The following is a 17,567-nucleotide window of genomic DNA, read 5'->3' as shown; positions in this document are numbered from 1 at the left end:
CTCCATCGCTAGTGGGAGGGGTGCTTCGGAGAGGGCCTCCAGAGGGCCCCTGAAAAGCTTACAGCGCCCATTTTTGTGGGTGTGAAAGTGGCTTGTCCTCTGGGTATCTCTCAGTACTGCGGCTTGAGATGTGCATTTTGTCTGCGCGGCAACACAATATCCAATCCGTGCTCGTTCAGTCGTGCCAGTGCTGCTGATACGCGTAATCTGGGGAGTTAAGAAAAAAGGGGCCCTGAGTGCTCACTGCCGCGGGTTGAAGCCCCCAAAGCCGCACCGGAAGAGGAGGGTGGGGAGGGACCCTCGTCTCCCAGTAACGGCTGAATGTCTCTGCGATGTGAGTCTTTGACGAAGCGTTCGTCCATCAGGCGGAAAAGGGGGCTTTCCCAAGAAGTTAAGGGGTCGATGGAGTACAATTTAGGGCTAGATATCAGAGTTAAGGGCCTGAAACTCAGGATGGAAGAAAAGAAAATTGCATCATTGACGCCCCTTTCAGCTGCTTCTGTAATGTTCTAAGAGGGAAAACGTGCACGTTTGACTGCTGCGGCGAGGACGCTCGCTTCCAATTTTGTGCTCTATCTGGACACTTTTGCGCACTTTATGCGAGATGGGTAGAGAGTTAGAGGAGAGAGGGGTGTTTTGCCAGGAGGGGAACAGTCAGCAGGTAACAGAGTAACAGCCCCACAAACCGGGAGCCTGGCCCCCTACCCCTCCCAAAATTTTTTTTTGGCTCTTTTACGGGGAACATCCTATTTACTTATTGTTCTTGCATAAAATTTCATGCAGTTTTCATCTGGGTACCTGAAGTCTCCCAAGTGACCTCGGGTCGCGTATGCGCCGAAGGACCGCTGGTCCGTCCGCTGCGTTGTTTGCTCTCCAGGGCACAGCGCAGCAAGCCTCGAAAAATAAATGCCTGCAAGTTATGTGAAATGTACAGGCTGAAAGGAAGTGCGTCAATGTGAACTGCATTGGATGCGACAGGCTTGCAACAAGTGCACCCGAAGCTTGCGCTAAATTGCAAGAACTCAACCAATTCAGTTTAGGACCACTGACAGGCTAGCACATATACATTTATTTGCGCCATCGTTGAAGATCGCGACTTTGTCTGGATGAAAGACTGTCAAGCTCCTCTCTTCTCGTATCCACACAGCTGAACAAAGCCTTTCAACTGCTGCTTTACCAAAAAGAAGCAGGCATTCTCTATAGCCTATCCTAATCTGCAGCCAAATGAGCTCAAAAGCACCTAAACCGCATAATTAAAAGCCTGGAGGCTGCGAGTGGGACTGAGGGCAGCATGGACTGAAGTAGTGCTTGCAGAGTTCCCATGTGTGCTGGTGAGACAACGTGTAGATATGCCAGGCATTTCCTGACTGCTCCTACCCCCACAGGGTCGCCTAAATAACGAGAGTCACAGACAATGATCGAAGGCTACGAGTAGACAGAGCCTCAGCAAGTTAAGGGTAAATTAAGCACCCTTTCATAAGAGCCTGCGTGGCCTGAGCGGATTGGGTGCATTCTTGCTTAAAGGAAACTGCGCTGGCCCCTCAGGCCTTCACGCAGTGCCATTTTGCAGCCCAATCTTTCCACATAGGTGTATGGAGCCAAGGTAAGGGGAGCAAGCCCCACGAGTCTACCGTCTTGGGCTGCTCCCTATCGATTCAAGAGGAGCCCTATCAGAGTTTGCTTCCAAAAATGATTTGCGTCCATATGGCCCATGAAGCGACTGCATCTTTAGAATTCCTCCATGCAGAATCTCGGCGACTTCCAGAGGACACTCTTGGGGCACGAAGACTGCGTACAGCAGGGGGCCAAGTGGGGAGCCCTGTCGCAGCGCGGGCAGCACCCGAAGTTCCTGCAGGTGCGCCCCACGAAATTATCGAGTTGAGAGTTCAAGGTATCTCAGCGTTGAGTGAAGAAAACAGGGTTGAAAGCTAGTATACAGTGGGAATGCATGCTCTTACCCTTTCTGCCGTTGAGACCGGGAGCTCTTGAGGGATCTGGCGAGGGCATTCGCGTGCCCCTGTAGGACGGAGGGAGTTTGCCCGCTGGGGGCGTTTCTCATTAGAAAGCCTCTGGGAGCTCCTGCAGGGCAAACCCTCTGCATCCTCGTTTGCGCCTTCGTCTGTTTCGAATAGACAGGGGGGGCTGTTGCTGAAGAGCAGCACCAGGGTCGCTCAGCAGGCTTTCCGGTGACGCGATGCCGTTGTTGTTGCTGCTGCCTGAATGTTCGTGGAAGGGTTGCATTGCAGCGGCATGCAGAGACTGTAGCTGCTCTGATATATTCTTTGGGCTTTAGAATAATGTTAGGCCTCTCTTTATCCGCAACAGCAGGTGTTTTAGCTGATGCTGCTGTTACTGCTGCTTTGGCTGATGGAGGCATTGCGCGTGAGTATGCCTCCAGGAACCCCTTAGAAAGGGGAACATCTCCACTAAGTATACAGTGATGGCAACGCTTATCTTCTTTCTCGGGGTCTCGTGTGTGCTGCGGGCATCCCCTGAGTACAAAGGGTGTGCAGGAACTGCTGCGGCAGCACCTGCTAGGGTATGGGGAGCAGCCACCCCTCTTTTGTGGCTCTGCTATTGCTGCTCTTGCTCCTGTTTGTGCTGTTTGCGTAGAAACGTGTTTTTTTATGTCCAGCTGCATCGGATCAACAAAAATCCCAATTATTCCTCAGCTAGCAAAATCTGGCTTCGGATACCCTGGTGTTCAGTATGAAGTTTTTGATAAGTACCTTGCACATCCTTCTAGATCAAAGACCTGTAGAAGTAGTATTCAGATTATGAAATTTTTATCCACACAGCTGTAGCATACGGGAGTGTTTGTTTGAGCTTCTGTTTTTTTAAGGGAATTCCACGGGATCGGCCCGTAGAGCTGGTAGCCGCCCCCCACTCTCTGGAGCAGGGCTTCGTTCCTCCTCCTACCGAGGCCTCCCCTAGAAGGCAGAAAGGGTACTGAACGCCGATGCTGCTGCTTTTGAGGCTGGTGCCGCTGTTTCTGAAATTTTTTAAACTCTGTACGATGGTGATAGCCATCTAACGAGGACACACACCGCCTTTGTTGGTGTTCCTCCTTGTCGGGGCACGGCCACCTGTAGCTACACGAACAGCAGTCACAGCTGCAGCTGACCCCGTACGGCCTCTGTTGCAAGTGCTGCAGGACTGGCTCCTGCTGCTCTCCACATGCGCTGTGTAAAGCGCAACGGGGAAGACTCGAGTCGTCTGCCCCACGGTCAACCTCCACTATCATGGTATGGGTGCAATGCGCTCGAGGCCTCTCCAAAGCCCCTTGCTTCTCCAAAATTTCCCGGTAGACCACCGAGCAATATTCATGAGACACTGAATCAGGACCGGCAACAGGGACCGCATGTGAACTGCCGTAAGCAGCCGCCGCACACCCTGATGTAAGTTTCTTCTAGTAAAAGGTTTTGGGAATCATGCTTTGGACTTTAAGGTTTAAAAGGACGTGTCTTGCCGTCACTGTCGCAAGAAGAGAGAGCATCTTGAGGAATGGAGTCGCTCTCTGGCTGCAGCAGAAACAATGGCAACAAAACCCGCCAAACAAGTAATCGAGTCGGAAAGTTCAGGGTGCCTAATGAACGAGAATACACAGCAGCAGCATTAAAAAGCCATCGTTATCAGCAGCACCACGGAAAGCAGAATCAGCACCCTATCTAGCTGGCATTTGAGCTTTGAGTCTTGACTAGTGTTCTCAGGCGCATGAGGCGCTTGTTGTGTCGGGGTATTTGTCCCTCCAGCCGTCCATCTATGGGCCCTTAGCTCTTCTTGATGCCCCATGAGCCGGTTTTCGCGCTTTCCCTTACTCTCTGCCTCCGTATCCCTGCGCAAAGCGGCATTACTGTGCAGCGGCGTGTTGGGGATAGCAAAATGAGTCCTACGAATGGCCCGTAGTGTGCCGCCACACCGATCCCCGCTCTAATGCCTTGAACAGGGCCTTTGAGAAGGCATGATTTCTCGGGAAATTTTAGGGGACAGAAGGATCTGAACACGAATAGGGGACTATGGAGGAACTTTCATGCGTCTTTGACTGCATACAGACACGCGTTTGCTCAGGGCTGTGGGCATAGCGAACCACTGTAGGGCCATTCGCATGGCATCCCCACTCAAGAGAGCCAGGTAGAGCTCCTGAGATGACTGCAGCGAGGTCATCTTCTCTATATCCTTAAACCCCCTACCGTCAAGATCCAATGCTGTTCGAATCCTCTAGGAAAAGAACGGGGTCCCCTTCACTAAGGATATAGACCAGTTTATGTGTAAATATTTGGCTTTTGTTTTAGATTCAAGCTTAGCTTTGCCCAAAGGAACAAGCAGAAACATTCTGCCGGGTGCAGAGGAGCACACAGCAACCAGGTGACCCTTTAGACGCATGCAAGATCAACGGAAAGGGTATGCTAAGGGCTCCCATTGCCAGAAATAGCAGCTCTTTAAAGCTCGAAAATCAAAATATACAGGAAAATTGAGGAAGAAGAGATGGATAAACTCCAACAGAAAAAACCTGGGGGCTTCCCAATCCTCCGGGAGAGAGGTACTCAACTGCCTGCTCGCTCATTCCCACACACCCCTATACACAGTAAATATCGATCTTTATAGTCCCTTATGGCCGCTGTGTTTCGGCTAGGGTAAGTTCCCATATCTCTGCGAAAGCCGTGGCCTCCTCCGCCTCGGAGGGACTCAGCCTAAACTGCTTTTCTTTAGCCTTTCTGGGGGCCCTCTGAGCATCCTTATGGCTCCCTAATTCTCCATCAACGCCCTCAACAAGCGACGCAAGATCCTTTTCAATGAGCTTTTTTACCTTATCAGTCTCCACAGGGTCTGAGTATCCTGCAAAGACGACTGCATTTGGAGGGGTGGGATGTGTGGTCAGCAGAAACCGTCTGCTTGCAATCTGTATTTCCTTGGGGTCACTGGAGCAGAATCTGTCGAAAAAGTCTTCAGCATAGATATCGACCGCGACAGAGGAAGTCGGGCACACAATGCCCAAGCGCCGAGAGTGGGAAAGGAGGCAGCGGCATGAAGGGTTCTTCTCCAGAATGGCACACAACAAATTCGAAAGGGATGAAGTTAAGTTAAAGTCGTACAACACTGCATATGCAAGCGCACGCAGGCACACATTACGTACATACACTGCAGTACCTAAGGACGGTGGGGGGAGGATACGAAAAGAAACGCGGAATCGATGAAAAAATCGACGGCCAAATTGGCATGCGAACGCAAAACGCGTGCCTATAAGACCGATACTAGAGTACACTGATCACACCGTTTGGGAACAGTTCCCTTCTCTGCTGGTTTCACTCAAAACTGGTAGCTATAGAGCTATCCCTCCGCGTAGCGTAACGCTCCCTTCGGGACTCCGAGGGGGGTTCTCAGTGAGTAATGATAACGATTGCGTTTGCTCATGCTTACCATCTGACGCTAGAACTAAGCTAAGGGCACCCTCTTTCTGCAGCATCTCGACCTCTTCTCGAGTCCACTCAAACGCATCTTGACCTCGGGTCCTTGCCACGGTAAGGTCATCCTGAGATTCAGGATCGTCATCTTCTACACGTGAATGATCCGTCTGTGGGGATATACCTGAAACGTCGGCTGCCCAGGGGCCTCCGTGCCTCCAATCGAGTCTTCGCACAAAGGTTTTGACAGAAGTTCCCGGAGAGCACTCAAAATGGGCTCTCGGTGATTTTGCTGCTGCCAAGTCGGGACTTGACCCATGTCCAAAGGCCTCTTCACGGCAGCCACTAGGACAGATGCCCTCGTGGAGGAGTCCAAGAATGGACTCGTCCAGCCGCTGTGTTCGCTCACACATTTGGAGAGCCTCTGGATCCGTGTCGCTCAGATATACCTCCACAGAGAGGTCAGACGCCCCTTTGGTGCAACCCAAAGAGGACGCGCTAAAGTCCCCTCGGGCAAAGAGCCGCCGGAGGAGGGGCCCTATAAGGCCGACGCCGCTGCCAAGCTCCAAAATCCTAAAGACCTTCGGGACTCCAGTAGAGGCCATTTCAACAACATTCCCCAAGGTCTCCTTGGGAGTGTTACCCGTGATGCCCCGGGGTTTCTTCGATGCGGACTGACTCTCAGCAGCTCCAGCAGTGTTGTACTTAGCTGACAGGCTGGGTCTGGTGGTGACCCCCTCTAGAGACCCCCAAAAGACGGCTGGCTGCCGATACAGGAAGCTACCTAGTGCAAGCGAGGCGGACCAGACGCCCCTGCCAACTTCGTTCAGGTCCTCGGCATTTTTCTGAAAAGTCCAGAAACACTCTGAAGGCCCCCGCCCATGAGGCATTCCGAACTTCAGTGTCTCGGGGGACACCGCCGTCGCCTTCCGACTCTTAGGATCCCGGGTAATCCCCCTAGAGCCTTGCGGCCGTCGTGGAGGCTCCAAGTCCCCATCGGCATCCGTTGGATAAGAAGTGTCGGAAAGTCGCCTCTGGCGAAGGGCACTAGTACCACGCCAATGTAGGGCCTTCCCTGAGGGCGTCCCAAACTCCTGCAATGAGAACGGAAACGAAGAATCCCCTTGGTTCCTGTCATGGGGCCCCGAGATCCTCCAGAGGCAAAGGTACATAGCCAGAAGCCTGATTCGGATATCCTTATCAAAGGTTCCTCGCGAGATGGGCGACGTTTTGGGGACACCCCAGGGATCGGGGAAAACTTCAAACTTTCCAAAAAAGGAGGTCACTTAGTGCGGAAGGAGCGAATACCACCAAGACTTGGCTGGGAAACTCCTAATTACACCGGCTTGCGTGAAAAGCCCGATACACCCTAGTGAAAGACAGGCGATAATACTTACGGGTCGGAGGCCACGGGATTCCATGGGGACAGTGAGGGAGTCGCAGGGCACAGCTCTATTCTACCCAGGTCTCAGTATTCAGGAATCATTATTCTTCATTCCATTCTTGTATGCGCAATCTTGGTAACAAAGATGAAAGCAGGCAGCCCTGAGTGAGTGCATTTCACTTCGGTCGATGGAAATGGCAAGTACGTGATCACCCCTCACATCCAAGCAATTTTGCCTGCCCTCCAGCTTCCCATGCAGAAGCACAGATATAGCAAACAAACCACATCTCTGTTCTCTAAGAGGCTTGTGGGAACAGCGTTAGACAGCTCGTTCGCGCATGCTACGGATCGGTGGCCGTCCACCAATGGTACTCTTCATGCAGTAGGCACCTGCCATGCTGTCCAATGCGTTATCATCTATTGAGTTGCCACACAAGAAAATAGCTGGAAATAAACCAGTCTAATTCGAGATTGGTGTATGCCAATTGGTACGTGCGTTGGTCCTGCTCCTAGGTGCGCGCATTCGCCAAGTGCTAATAGCCGGCAAGAAAGTCCTCTTCCTTATGTCTTCGTCGGCACTTAGAGATGGGTGAGGTGCTGGAAGAAAGGTTTACACTAGTCTACCTCTGAACTTGGGGCCCTCCAGAGAGCCTTTCGAACATACTCCCTCTGCGGCCGTGTCTCTCGCTACGTAGCACTAACACCTATATCTTCCGGCCTTCCTGAGACTTTCTGCGTAAGACCCGAAACGGCACCAGCCAGTACCGACATGAGAGGGCAGGATGCATCAACTGGACTTCTCAGAACGCCACGAGACACTAGGCACTAGGCTACTTCTGGAACAGCCTCCTCCCCGCAGCCATACAACTGAGCCTCTTCAAACTTAGTTTAAAACACTTGTTGTTCGCCTGGACAGGTACCTCAAAATTCTGTTCGCATAACTAGAAATGCGTGCTGACCAGGGCTTGTGAGGCTGGCTTAGAAGAATAGACCACCGCTGACTGGAAGGGGAGATGAGGCCCGCTGGGGCTGTGGTGCGTGGCCACCTGGAACAAGGGAAAGGACAGCAGCTGGGTTGAGGATAAGGCCGGCGAGGCTGGGAAAATCAACAATGGGGGCAGTGAGCATGTCTTGTAGGGCTGCGGAGAAGGAGAGGAATTGGCCCAGGTTGAGGTCGAAAAGGGTGGCAGGAAGGCTGCTAGCATCAGTCACAAGGCTGCTTAGTGGCTGGCGTAGCAGCGAGTCTGGTAACTGATGCTCCCTAAACAGAGTTCCTAGGGTCTTGCCCGCATTCGCAGGGGACAGGCCAGAAAGAAGGGGACTGCCCTCCACAAGGACGAAGTCTTGAACTGCCGATGTCAGCTCGCGCAGGGACATTAGCTGCTCCAAAGATCCCTGACCAGGTAACTCTAAACGGCTCAAGCCTGGGCCCCGGGAAAGAATAGGCAGAGTGATGAGGCCGCTCTGAAGAAGCAACAACAACATGAGCAGTGAAACTCCGCAGGTGTTGCTTTCTTAGAAACTAATGTAAGGCCCTAAAGCCATCCTCAAACGATGCGCAGCATCTGGACTTCGACGCTCAAGTACCTCACCTGTAACTTGCGTTTATGCGCTAGAAGTCCATGCTCGCTCTGGTCGTCAGTGGATGAATGCCCGTAGAGAGAAGCCAAAAAGCCTACAGGATTCTCGAGGCTTTGCATGACGGTCTTTGCTGCACTTGCTGCCTCCGCTGCTGCCGCCGAAGCAGCTGCTTCAGCTACATCAAGCCCAAACAGTCCCCTCGCCCTCTCACTAGCGACGTCCACAGTCTTTTGCAAAGTGGTGGAAAGCGCCATGGCAGTTTTGAGGGCCTCGTCAACGGACACACCTGCAGCAGCAGCAGCAATGGCAGTAACACCAAGAATACCGGTGCCCTTTTTCGTTGCAAGACAATCAACTATCGTCTTTCGTTCACTGAGTTCCTTCATCCAAGGCCTTGGAGAAGTCTAGAGAGGAACTCCCACAGAAGCGAGTAGATACTTTGGTGTTTAACCTGTTTAAGCCGTGCAGTTTAATCCTAGGTGCACACCCTGAGCGTCTCTGATGGAGCTAAGACCCTGTGGGAGAGAAGAGTTGATCTTGCTTTCCAGATCGATCACCGCCTGCTGGAGTTCTCTTATGAGGCCCTCTATCCGCTCTTGCAGCGTTAAGATGGCTGCCTCAGGAGCCACCAGAAAGTCGGGGAAGGAGGGCAGAGACAGGTCCATGGGGCAATCCGTTGCACTGCACAGACTAAGGGTCTTGAGCGGGGTGAACACGCAGGATTCCATCTCGCGGGGAATGCCTGCACCCAGCGAAAAGCGCACACATGGATGAGGAGCTGGAACCACACAAATACGCCAGCAGACAGGTACATACCACAAGAGTGCAAATACACAGGCACACCAGCACATGGGAAGAGCCCGCATGCAAGCGAAACCGAGCTCTCCTGTTCCCAGCTTGCTGCACCTTAAAGTAGGCAGGGACCAGGAGAAGCACCACCCACGTGAAAAGGGGGGAGGTAGTGAGAAAGAACATTTTATCGTTTTCTGCAGGGATCATATAGCTCACCGACAACAGGGATCCCGAAATTTAGGAATTTCAGGTTAAGAAATTCATCGAGGGGTTCGCGCATGAGTTCCTGAGTGCTGGGGGGAACGCCTCGCTCCGCTGTGAGGTCCGCAAAGCTCCTAAGGCCTCTTCTGAGCTGTGAAGTAAAGTCCGCAATAATGCGGGCAAGTTGAGTAGGCTCTCCTATGTTTCGGGGCACCCCGTTGAGGGACAGCGCCACACGCGGCAGAGATGTGACCAGCATGACGGGGCCGAACAGTGCGGGTGCATCAGAGCCCAGCAGAGTGAGCCTGCTGAGCACCGACGTCTTCACTGTAGACCACAGGGTGTCCACATCGTTCAACTGCGCACAACACGCACAGGCTTCGCCGGACTTGGTTTCTTTCTATGGCCTTTTAACGGGGATGGGAGTTCAAAGGTCTCTAGTTGCAGGCTTTGAAGTTTCCGTGATGGGTTTGGATGAACAAGGCATGCGTATCCTCGCGCAGGGGGCACTTTGCCAGTACTCACGCGGCTCCCGACACAGGCACTCTAATTTGTGGAGCACTATGCCTAGTGAGCAATATGAGCTTAGAAGCAGTAATTGCTGTCACCTCGAAAGAAAAGAGTGCGATTGGCTGGATGGGGATTTGCTGTGGCAACTCGATCCCCTGGAAGACTGCTGAGGCTTCTGAGAAAAGCAGGCGCCCCTTGTTTTGCGCGATGGGGATAAGAATGTCTCGAACGTCTACGCTAAGTTGCTGTAAGCCTTGAGTGGGTCCGAGATCTGGAAGCTCAATGGAAGAAACATTGCGAACCAGAACGGGCACGAAGAAAGACAGCCCGTCGTAAGATACTGGGAGCTCTAGTTCTGTTGGCAGCTGGAACAACTTCGCGACATTCCCCAAATTAGCAGAGTCCAAGTCAGCAATGAGGCCAGAGAGAACTTGAGGCTCTCCTCCCTGTTGACTTCCCTTTGTAGTGGTCGATGCAGAAACAAGGTCTCTGAAGACAGGAGGGAGCTGGGGATTCTGCTGAAGCAGAGCTGTCAGATCCCCTGACTCAGCGAGCTGGACGACAGCTCCAGGAACCGAAGCGACTCCCCCCAAAGGTTCAGCTATATCTTTCAAGAATTGATGCACTTGGGCGAGTTCTGAGCTGGACGCAGAAGCGAATTTTGGCACAACCCAAGATTCCGGCAGCACTGCAAGGAAGAACCGCTTTTGCATTTCGCCCATATGCTCTAAAAGCGTGTCGAATCTCAATGCACCGAGCAACAGCTTTTCTTCGCCCGGTTGTTGCTCTTGCTTTACTTGTTGCTGGTCCCGAGGAGGTTGCTGCACCTGCTCGGCCTGCTTGTTGGTCAGATTAAGAGCCTGGTCAGCATGGGGGGAGGAATGCTCAGCAGGCTGAGCTGCCTGGGATATATCAGAGGGCAACACAGGAGGCTGGAACAGAGCGGGGTCCTCTGCTGCTTGTGCATATCCCGCTAGGACCACCACCAGGCCCACCAGGGTTTGCAATGAGAACCCCCGCATTTTCGGGGTGTACTAGTTTTCAGGCTGCTAAAGTGGTAGCTGTAAAAACAGGGAAAGCGAGGATAGGGATAGAGCTCTTTGAGTAAACGAGTACAAGACCGGAGTGGGACCCTGTCGAGCCGCAGCTATGCCGGTGTGGGCTAATCAGGGGCCTCTATGGAGAGGGATCGGGGGTAAATCTTGAGTCCTTACATTAAAATCAAACCGGATAAAGAGAGAAGTAATTTCCGCAGAGCTCTATGTAGCCGTTTCACGCAGCCCCTTAAAGCGCCAGGCAGGAGGGACAGTGCAGCACGGGGGTTAGGGGATGCAGGGGGCGATTCCGTTGAGGATAGTAAGTCTATCTTCGCCCCCTATTTTTGCTGTACAGGCGTAATACTACGTAATAGTATAGTAATTTGAAGCAGCGTAATCGCATTCGACAACAATTAAGAGGAGAAACTGAGTCAGAGGCCAGTTTGGAAGTATGTGTCCAGACACTGTGCTTAAACCCCACCGATAGATTCGTACAAAGCTGAGCGCCGAGCCTTAATTTCATGAAATATTGCATTTATTTTTTGCTTTTTTGCTGTCTTTCTATGGGGCAGTTCAAATAGTTCATGCATACGCCCTTCACAGGTAGGCGTCAAGTTAGCGTGCCCCGCAACGACAAAACCAAGGTGTTAACCCCCACAGAGCCAATGGGGCGCCATTTAATGAAATCATGCATTTATTAAAAACTCTGAGCTCTTGCATCTCAGTTTGTATTGTGGATTTCCTTTGAGAGGAAGCGAGGTTCGGCCGAGGCCTAGCCATCCAATGCACGCTGGAGACATGAATAGCGAAGTGGGGTGAGAAGATTGAAATAGCACACCAGAAGTGCCAAACTGAAGGTCCAGTAACGCTAAAATCTCACAATGCGTAGCATTATGTCTATTAAGGCATAATTTCTGCTAAGACCTACGCAGGTGCGCGGAAGGAGGATTGGAAGTGATATGAGATGAAAGGAACGCCTACAGACAATTCAAGAGGGCGAGGAGTCAGAGGCAGCAAGTTAAACCGCGGCGCAGTAGCTACGCGTGCGAGCACTCTAGGGATCTGAAGCATGGGGGCAAACCATTTGTTGCAGCATCTGCAAGAAGACACAGCTGAACGGGGTAGAGTCAGTTTTGGTTACCGTGCGGGACTCTAAGGGGCTGCCCTCAGAAATGTACTAAGTCGCTTCTGTTGCTCATGCTGCGATAGCTGGCTTTACTACAAAGTATGGCAAGCGAACAGGGGCCCAGAACTTTCCGCCGGTCAAGTTGAGATGGCACGCACAGCTTGTTCCCATTGATTCCCCCCCAAATTTGGGAGCCCAGCAACCGAGCTAGCTCTCCTGCTACCCATCCACGTACACTGCTAGCTTTAGGGCTATACTAAGTAGCCGGTTTGATTTTACTAGCTATTCAAGCTTCCGCTAGGCTATCCGGATAGCTGGAGAGCTGAAGGGGTAGCTAGTCATCCTTCTAGCTACCTTATCGAAAAACTTGCTACTATGTCTGGTAGTTGGGTATTGCCTGGGACGGACGGGATGTCTTTGTGTGGAGGCATCGTTCCACTAGGCCGAAGGAGCTGTTACGGCTGTATCTAAGGATACCTATGAAGATATGTGTGAGTGACACCATGTAGCTGTTCTGCACATTCGACTCTACATGTCGGTCTCCATGGGAAGGCAGTCAAATCCCTCCTTTCCTTGCTCTCACCCCTAAGAGTTGAAGACACGAGGGGGAGAGAACCAGCTAGTCTGTGCATAGCTGCAAGGCCTAAGCCCTCCGAGCATTCACAGCTAGCTGCATATCTCATGTAGCGCACGCGCACACAGCATTGTGTCTCCTTTTATCGACCAAACTAAACAACAATAAATAAGGTATTAGAACACACATGCTCGCTAGTTTGATCTGAAGCTACCTGCGGAGTAGTCCGCATTATGTCCAATACCTTTGTAAAAGAAGACTTATGTGCGATCGCGTTGAATTGTAAACCTAGCTCAGGAGTGCGTTTGGCCCTGCGTATGATTAAAGCCGGTCGTTCAGCATTGAATATTCCAAAGCCAAATTAAGGGCCTTGAGGAGAAAGTAGGGACAACATATCTAATAGTGGCTGCGAATATATCCGAGTTCAGGAGACGCTTGGTACAAAAATAAGTGCCAATTTCCCCAAGCGTTGCCCGTCGATGACGCTAGCTATGTTATGCAATGCGTGCCCTAGGGAAGCAGAATAATCCTGGGCAGCTACGCTGTTAGCCAGGAAGAGCCCCGAATTCTTTCGCAGGCAGCCGATCCCACAAATGACGCTTCTGCAAATGTTGAAGCTGGCGTCGTCCACGCTTCCTAGTCTTTGTCACATTTCGGTGATGAGGCCACATGTAATTCTCCAAGTCCAAAGGAGCACGATTGGATTAAAAGAGACTCGACAAATTGGAAGACTGCAACATGCACTTTTAAGTATGTTCGGAGTGCTAGTTCTCAGCAAACGTTTTATAGAAGCATCAACACACAATCAGCCAGGTCTTCCGTTTCCCCTTCCCATAGCAGCCGACCCCACAATGCCTGTTACTGAGGCCACATATGAGATGCCGTATTTTGACTCGATATAGGATATAAGTCTCAACGCTTCAAACAAACTGACTTCTGCGTATATATAGGAGGGGAAGACCAATTGTCATGTCCAGTAGCCCGCAGCCGCACGGCTAGATTTGAGTCACGAGGTTCACATCTTGTTTTGCAATATCGACGGCCAACAAATGAAATTGAGCCTTGAGATACTTTTAATTTACTCAAATTCACTGAACGAAAATAAGTTGGCCCTCTTCGAAGGTACGCAAAAGTGCAGGGAGAGAAAAAGCGAGAGCAGCTGCCGATGGTGAGCGAGGTGCTATTGTAGTAACACCTTATCAATAAAAAGGTACGTGCTGTTCCTCCTTGCCTTCTTTTCGTTTTTTCTATCACATCTAGACCCTCTAAGCATCAGGTTTCATCCCAAGAAGCATAGTCCACACGGCGCTTTTCATTTACTTGTACCAGTGGGGCTGTCGCTGGTCCGCTGCCTCAGGCGAGAAGCCTTGCACTCTTTGTCCCTCTCAGTGCTCCACCCTTCTCTCAAGGCTGGACACCCGGAATAAGAATTTTAACTGCCACGCTATCAGTTATCTAGAGATATGTGGGCTTTCTAAACAGATTATTCCTTTTCAAAACCCGCCTCTGCTTGGCCACCTCAGTGTCGAGAGGCAGTGGCCCACTCGTTTCCCTCTACAAACTCTAGCTGAGCAGCGGTGTCAAAGCTTATAAAGACCAACTACGACGCTTTATTCAGCAAGAGGAACAGGGTTCCTCTTAAGGGGCCTAGCCGTCTTTCAAGCCTTCAGGGTTCCTGATTACTTAACTCTCATAGGTGCGACAAAGGCCTAATGATGTTTCTTTTTCACCTACCACCAGGAAAGGCTTTACCAGTGGAGTCGGTCTTCAAGCTGTGAGCTGTGGGGGAGGGTCCCCGTCGGCGTTTGTCTCTCCCAGTCGTTGCCAACTTCTGCATCTCTTTCGGGCCACGGCTCCTTGCGCCGATGCACCTATTTGCTTGTTTCGTGGCGGGAAGGAGTAAACTCCAACAATGTTCTTTCCTGATCCTGCGGCGATAGCCTGCTGCGCTGCCACATGCGCCTGTGGAATTGGTAGCATTTGTGTGTATCGTAACAGACAGGCAATCCCTCATCCCTCTGAATGTTACCTTTTGGGCCTATGCTTCCGGAAACTCGGCTGTCATGACCATGATAAGTTTGACATGCTGGTGGAGGTCCATGAAATCATGAATATCGAAGGAAATGGACAGTTTTCTGTTGAACTGCGAGCGGGTAGATTCTTCGCGCGGACCACCCAAAGTGAAGCCAGGAAAACCAAAGTAGAAATTCAGGCAAGCCACTTTGTACATTACATTTGTCCATGTATGGGTGTATCCTTTCATGTCTCAGTTATTCATGCATTGCTGTGGACACAATGACGTGTTTCTTCCACCTGTCGGGATATTATTCGGGGCTGTTTGTAGAAAGCTGAAACTCGTACCGGCGCATCCTTCTGTACTGTATTGCCGCTATTATTCTTTGCTGATTCTTTTATAATTTATGAATACGCGGGCATTTTATCTGTCGATTTTCAGGAACGGCTTACTCTGCATGTGAGACAGTGCGAGCGAGAAATTCAGGTGCGGGTTCTTCGCCATGGTGTCATTGGCTCTGAGCCAGTTGGAGAATGCCGCATCAAAGTTAAATCGGATTTAATTGACGTGGGGTTTCCAAAAAGGCAAAGTTATGCTTTGATGAACGCAGGGAAAATCTCGTGTAAAATCATTGTGAGTCGAAATACTAGAGAAGTTAGCTTGCTTTACGTCTTCCTATTTTATTATCTTCTATAGTTTATTATGCTTCGCTGCTGCCTTCTCCGGCCTCCTTCCTCCACGAGCTTCCTCTTACCCTTTCTTCTCTACGAGCGGACCGTGCAGAATGCTTAGAGCTTAATGCGTATACATATACCAGTAACTAATAAAACTCCCCGCTGAGGGCTAATGAGCTAGTCCGGTGAGCGGCATTTAGGCAGCAGCAGGGCAAAGAATGTGTGCAATGCGCCAAGAAGAGATAATGAGGTTTAATAATATTTTTTAAATGCGGCTTTTCAGCTATCGTTTCACCGTCTAGATACCGCAAATGTAAATCTTGGGGAGTATCAGATGTCGCCTCTAATCCACCAGGCTCTTCTTCATGCTCAATACGAAGCAGAAGGGAGAGGAGAGCCTTTAAAAATTGATATTAATAGCATGAGCGACCTGCAGAGGCTCCGCTTTTTCAGCAAAGTATTGGAGGGGCCCCTCAAACTTATGAGTTCAATCGGCGGTTCCTGGATCCCTCTCTACTTCAAGGCAACTGAAAGACGCAATGGAAAATGGGAATGGCAATATTGGGATTCCAAGGAGGAATGCCTCGTGAGTTGCTATGTGGTATTCTTTTGTTTTAAGTATGCGCTAGCAGCGAAAGTAACTGTTCACAAGCCGGAGAGAGAGGAACAGAATGTGTGTTCAGTTCTATAGATAGATTTTTTATATGCCACCTAGTCAGCTCACAGTGAAAGCCTTGCTCTACTTGGTGCCTTTTAGCTGCAGTTTTTACTATCGTTATTTGCATTATTTTGCGTGTAACGGGTAGAAAATTGGTTTAGTCTGCTTTGACACATACGCTATGTCAGCTTCTGTGTCTCTCTCTGTGTGTGGCTGTCCGGTTTTGGGGGGGCTGGTGCAGTCTGGTGCAAAAAAAAAAGGTGGTTACTCATTTTTGGCAATCAGCTTAGTGCTTCCGGACAAGTATGACCGCAATACATTCTACATGCGCTACCACAACCACCAAGGGGTTCATGATTTGTTTTTTCGACGCGTCGATAGGGACAGGAACTTGTGGTCAAACGGCCTCTATGAATTTATCGAAAAACTACGAGAGTATCTGGAAAAATCACCAGAGCTACCTGCGGCTGAAGCGTATCTTGAAAAGAAACGGCAAATCGATGAGGAAGCTGACGGAAAGTCAGGCAAGCACAAAAAAAGTGGCTCTAAGAACCTTTCGAAGAACCCCAGAGGTGAATTGGCCTTCAGTCGTTCTCAGGACCTCTTAGACATAAAACGCATTGCAAGCCCTAGACAAACGGCGGCAACTGAGCAGGAGAGGCCTCGCATTGCGGAGCTGAAAAGGCGAATGGTTGATGGGCTCATGATGGAGGCGGCAAGCGACGACAGCGATGCTACAGATACAGCTAACGGGAAGCAAATTGTTGCGTGGAACAAAGAAAACGCCTCGTCTTCCAAACCCCAATTTTCGAAGATGTATTCGCTTGATGATTAATTGTCCTTGGAGCCCCTTGAGACCTTTTGGTGCTGGAGTGGGGCATCACAAGGGGCATAGCTACAAATACATTTGGGTGTAAGCACATATGTGCGAATGTACAGATTTTTGTGTGCTCATATGTCTTACTATGTTTATAGTGCAGGTTGCATTGCTTAACCATATGCACTTTAGATACACATCTGCTTGTATATGCACGAGTGGTTGCCGATATGCATGTGCACCTAAAGACATACATCGACATCTTCGCACCTGATGAGCACCTGTATGTATATTTATAAATATATACGTTCACGCGTCCTTGCGACCAAACTAAGATGGTTTTCACGTCATAGTCATATAACTAGGAAGAGCAGCAGATACTCTAGCTGCCGTTCCCTCGTACAACAACTTTCTCCGTCGAGGGCCTCGTCGCCACTCGACGGCGTAGAGCAAAACTGGAGAGAATACTTCCATGAGGTTCTGTGGTGTTGTATGTACATCTGAAGTGTGTCCGACGTTGCATCTTAGCTCTTTAGTCTTTTTATTACTTCCTTCACAGTTTTATTGACTTGTGAAGGCTCTGCGAGGCCCAGCTGAATGCGCCGAGTGTGTGCTCGGTCACTAGAGTTCTACATGAATTCAAGTGCCTAAAGACCTATTTTGCTGGCCTTCTGATTAATCGGTATTCTCCTCAGCGCAGATGGCCCCCGCATGAGCGCTTCGGGGCCCCTGTGGAGCCCCCTGAGCTGTTTCCAGCGATTTGGAACTTGAATACCCCAACGAGCGCCACTTCCCAG

At 50.6% G+C, this 17,567-nt stretch overlaps 3 protein-coding genes across 3 annotated transcripts; 1 reads left to right on the top strand and 2 right to left on the bottom strand.

Moving 5' to 3' along the window:
• Positions 1–3,030: 3,030 nt before the first annotated feature.
• LOC34618387 lies at positions 3,031–6,823 on the bottom strand. The gene is made up of 6 exons (XM_026335460.1): positions 6,800–6,823; positions 5,419–6,667; positions 4,617–5,097; positions 4,088–4,169; positions 3,664–3,930; positions 3,031–3,237 (listed from the first exon to the last, which is right to left on the bottom strand). Exons 1-6 carry the CDS (start codon positions 6,821–6,823, stop codon positions 3,031–3,033), a joined length of 2,310 nt encoding a protein of 769 aa, XP_026191245.1.
• Positions 6,824–7,764: 941 nt separating this feature from the next.
• On the bottom strand, positions 7,765–10,892 carry LOC34618388. Its single transcript, XM_026335459.1, has 5 exons — positions 9,969–10,892; positions 9,376–9,718; positions 8,855–9,109; positions 8,379–8,653; positions 7,765–8,250 (listed from the first exon to the last, which is right to left on the bottom strand). The coding sequence occupies exons 1-5, from the start codon at positions 10,890–10,892 to the stop codon at positions 7,765–7,767; spliced, it is 2,283 nt and encodes a 760-aa protein (XP_026191244.1).
• A 3,627-nt stretch (positions 10,893–14,519) lies between these two features.
• On the top strand, positions 14,520–16,788 carry LOC34618389. Its single transcript, XM_026335458.1, has 4 exons — positions 14,520–14,819; positions 15,063–15,254; positions 15,579–15,881; positions 16,195–16,788. Exons 1-4 carry the CDS (start codon positions 14,520–14,522, stop codon positions 16,786–16,788), a joined length of 1,389 nt encoding a protein of 462 aa, XP_026191243.1.
• Positions 16,789–17,567: the final 779 nt, after the last annotated feature.

Source organism: Cyclospora cayetanensis, unplaced genomic scaffold, assembly GCF_002999335.1.
Source record: "Cyclospora cayetanensis isolate NF1_C8 unplaced genomic scaffold, CcayRef3 CcayRef3_contig_7, whole genome shotgun sequence".
Lineage (NCBI taxonomy): Eukaryota > Apicomplexa > Conoidasida > Eucoccidiorida > Eimeriidae > Cyclospora > Cyclospora cayetanensis.
Note: the sequence above shows the minus strand (reverse complement) of the source record. Positions and strands in the feature narration are given on the sequence as shown.